General features: G+C 39.4%; 1 protein-coding gene across 1 annotated transcript in view; it reads left to right on the plus strand.

Moving 5' to 3' along the window:
- The window catches only part of LOC103590685 (rho GTPase-activating protein 26), a 278,026-nt gene that overhangs the window by 160,947 nt on the left and 113,502 nt on the right, over window positions 1-3,577 (plus strand). The window contains exon 11 of the mRNA XM_008572978.1: window positions 2,543-2,621. Within this exon, the coding sequence (XP_008571200.1) occupies window positions 2,543-2,621 (79 nt within the window). The remainder of the gene's footprint in view (window positions 1-2,542; window positions 2,622-3,577) is intronic.

Genomic DNA, 3,577 nt, shown 5'->3' on the forward strand with positions numbered 1-3,577 from the left:
CCTCAACACTCACTCATCTAGCTGCTTACCCACCCTCCCACCTCTGTCCTTTGTGTCTCTCCCTGTGTCTGTCTGTCTCTCTCTCTCTCTCTCACACACACACACACACACACACACGTGTGTTCACACCTTCACATGCCCATCCTGATGCCCTTCGTATCCCCAACCCCATTGTACCTACATTCTCACATCTTTTGAAGACTTTTTCTTAGGGGATGATCAATGAAAAGAAGCAAGTGTGATTTTTTTAAAATTTTTATTTTATTTTTAATTTTTCTTTTCATTTTAAATTAAAGCATAATTGATTATACAATAATATGTAAAGCATAATTGACTATATTTGTGGGGTACAGAATTGAATATCAATACTTGTGTCTAATGTGTGATGATCAAATCAGTATAATTAGCATGTTCATCATTACAAAACATAATCATTCCTTTTGTCCATTAACCAAGCTCTCACTAACCCCCCACCACCTTCTCCTTTCCTACCTCTAGTAACCACAGTTCTATTCTCTCTTTCTGAAAGTTCCACATATTAATTGTGATTGTTGTTTCCTCCCTCCCTCCCTCCCTTCCTCCCTTCCTTCCTCCCTCTCTTCCTTCCTTCCATTTATTTTCTAGCTCCTGCTTATGAGTGAGGGCATGCAGTATTTCTTTTTGTGCCTAGCTTGTTTCACTTAACAAAATTTTCTCCAAGCTCATGCATGCTGCTGTGAATGACAGAATTTTATTCTTTTTTATGACTGAGTAGTATTACATTTTGCACGTATATCACATTTTCCTTATCTAGTCAACTGTCAATGGACATTTAGGTTGGTTCCAAATCTTAGCTATTGTAAATACAGCTGCGGTGAACATGTAAGTGCAGGTATCTGTTCAACATGATGATTTCCATTCCTTTGGGTATGTACCCAGTAATGGGATTGCTGGATCCTGTGGCAGTTCTATCTGTGGTTGTTTGAGGAACCTCCATACTGTTTTCCATAATGGCTGTGCTAATTTACAGTCCCTCCAACAGTGTAGAAGTGTTACCCTTTCTCTGCATTCTCAGCAGCATATGTTATTCTCTCTCTTCTTAATAATAGCCAGTCTAACTGGGGTGAAATGATACCTTAGGGTGGTTTTGATTTGCATTCCCCTGATGATTAGTGATGTTAATGTTTTTTCATATACTTGTTGGCCATTTTTATGTCTTCTTTTGAGAAACATCTATTCAGCCCTTTTGCCATTTTTTAATGGGATTATTTGTTTTTTTACTGTTAAGTTGTTCGAGTTCCTTGTGATCTTTAAGATATGTTAAACATAAATAGTTCTTGCATATTCATTGGAACTATGAAAATAAGCCAGGAGCAGAGATTGTAGGTGGATCAGAATTAACATGTTTCGGTGTTGTAGGGCCCAAGTTTGTGCTGCTGAGGGTATTGCCAAGCCCATGTGTTTTTAATGCTACAGTGTTAAATTACTGTAGTAGACTATAATTGATCTATGATCATTAGCAATACTTGTGGACTTAGACAGTAATAGGACTTTAGTTCTCTCTCAGTAGACCTCTTCCTCCCTTTTAGGCTTTCTCAGATTTTAATGATAAGGGTTTAAATCAGCAATTCTTAACTTTTTGAGGGTTGCAGTCTTCTTTGAGAATCTGATGGACAGTTTGAATTGTTTCTACAGAAAAACATACGTATGTTTGGGGGTGGGGAGAGGTGGCTTAGGGACACTCTGGGATCCATCTGTGGACCCTAAGTGAAGAACTTCTTTAATGAACCAAGAGGACTTTTAGCCCCTTCTCCCAAGGCCATTTTTATGGCAAAGTTTCTTCTTCTCGTGGAGGCCATTTGTAATGGGAATTCAACAAACACCATTTGATATTATGTGCGTGCTTTCTGGAGGGTTAGTGCTCAGCTTTAAAGAGCAAGCAGATTTCAGTGAGTGAATAGAGCTAATGTATATAAAGCACTTAGCACTTGACACGAGTAAATATTCATTTAAAACATACTGTGTGCATTTAATATAATCATAACTATGAAGGTGATTACCTCCATAAAGCTTGTCCATGTCAAAAGCAGTTTAGAAGCATTGGACTAGATATTAGGAGATCAGGATGCCTCCACCATGGATGCTTTCTCCTCTTTTTATCTTGAGTCCATATTGTTCACTTCAATAAATATTTATTGCATTCCTGAGTCAGTAAAACACTCTGTTAAGTATTTTGGGGAATAGGAATGAATAAGATTTCAAGGAGCAAACAAGTTCTGAAGGAATCACTTTACTCATCTGTGTTCCTTACCTGTGAGATAGGTTCGTATCTTCTGTGTTTCTTCCTCCCTCTCAGAGATGGGCTTATTGAGCAGGATTTGGGGAGATGGCTTTGCTTTCTGAGACTGGAATGTGGCTTAGAAAAGAGTGTTGTGCCTCTCTTTGTCTTGTTAACCCTAGAAACCACTCACTGTATTGAGTGGGCGTTTCTTTAAAGTTCAGCTTTGCCAGTCTCTCTACATGTGGCTCTGGGTTCATATCTGTGTCCCTCCTTTCTCTGCAGGCCAGGAGTTATCACTATGCAGGCATTGTCGGAAGAGGACCGGAGGCTCTGGATGGAAGCCATGGATGGCCGGGAACCTGTAAGTAACAATTCAGGGAAGTAGAGCAAGAATAAAGGTCCTGAGTTGTTTGTTGCTTCCCTAGTGTGATGATTTTTGCTGTTGCTGTAAAGCCTTGGGTTCCTGAAATCAATGTACTAGGGGTAGTTTTTTAATTCCTAGATTGATGTTTATGGATATTGATTCTTATATTATTCTTATATTCTCTATAATATTGATTATATACACTTCTGTGTGTATATAGTTCCCGAGCTTTGTCCTAAAGCATAGATTCTGCATGGTCCTACACCAGAACTCTTCTTTTGCAGAGGCACATGTAACGCCCCTAAGTTCTCTTAAAGGTGTCAGAGTCCAGTCTGGCTTACTGAATGTTTATCAACTATACGATGCTTCCACAAAGTTGGATGCAGAGAATTATCTTAAACCCATTTTAGTGGGATAAACAGCCATAAAAATGTATACAGGTTATGCAACATCTTTTATCATTACCTTCTAGTTCAGCCTGTTATCACTATAGTGACTCACTTCGCATTATGAGCAATGGGACATTATCAGGGTAGATGGAAGGAGTTAAGGCTGGTAATATGCTCTGTGCTCCCATTTCAGAGGTGCTGACCTCAGCTGAGTGATGTAATCTTGTGGTTGTTCTGCATCTTGTGACATGTAAAATCCATGTGAGAGCCTTGGGGAAGTCCTTAGAGTCAGAGTAGCCTTCTTGGTGCTAAGTACCTCAATTCCAGTGTTCAGCAAATCTCAAGGTTACAGAAATTCTAAGAGTGCAGTCTAACCATGTCCAACTGGTAAAAGATAAAAAGAATCCACAATGCCAGAGAGCCAATAATTAACACTTGCAAAGGCACTATCCAAAGGGGGAAACGTATGCAAGGAAAAAGCAGGCCATGGCCTCCACTGACTATGGAATGCTATGTGTCAAGCTGGGTGTCCAGTATAGATGATTCCACTTCATTTGTGTGTGT

Source organism: Galeopterus variegatus, unplaced genomic scaffold (assembly GCF_000696425.1).
Source record: "Galeopterus variegatus unplaced genomic scaffold, G_variegatus-3.0.2 Scaffold858, whole genome shotgun sequence".
Lineage (NCBI taxonomy): Eukaryota > Metazoa > Chordata > Mammalia > Dermoptera > Cynocephalidae > Galeopterus > Galeopterus variegatus.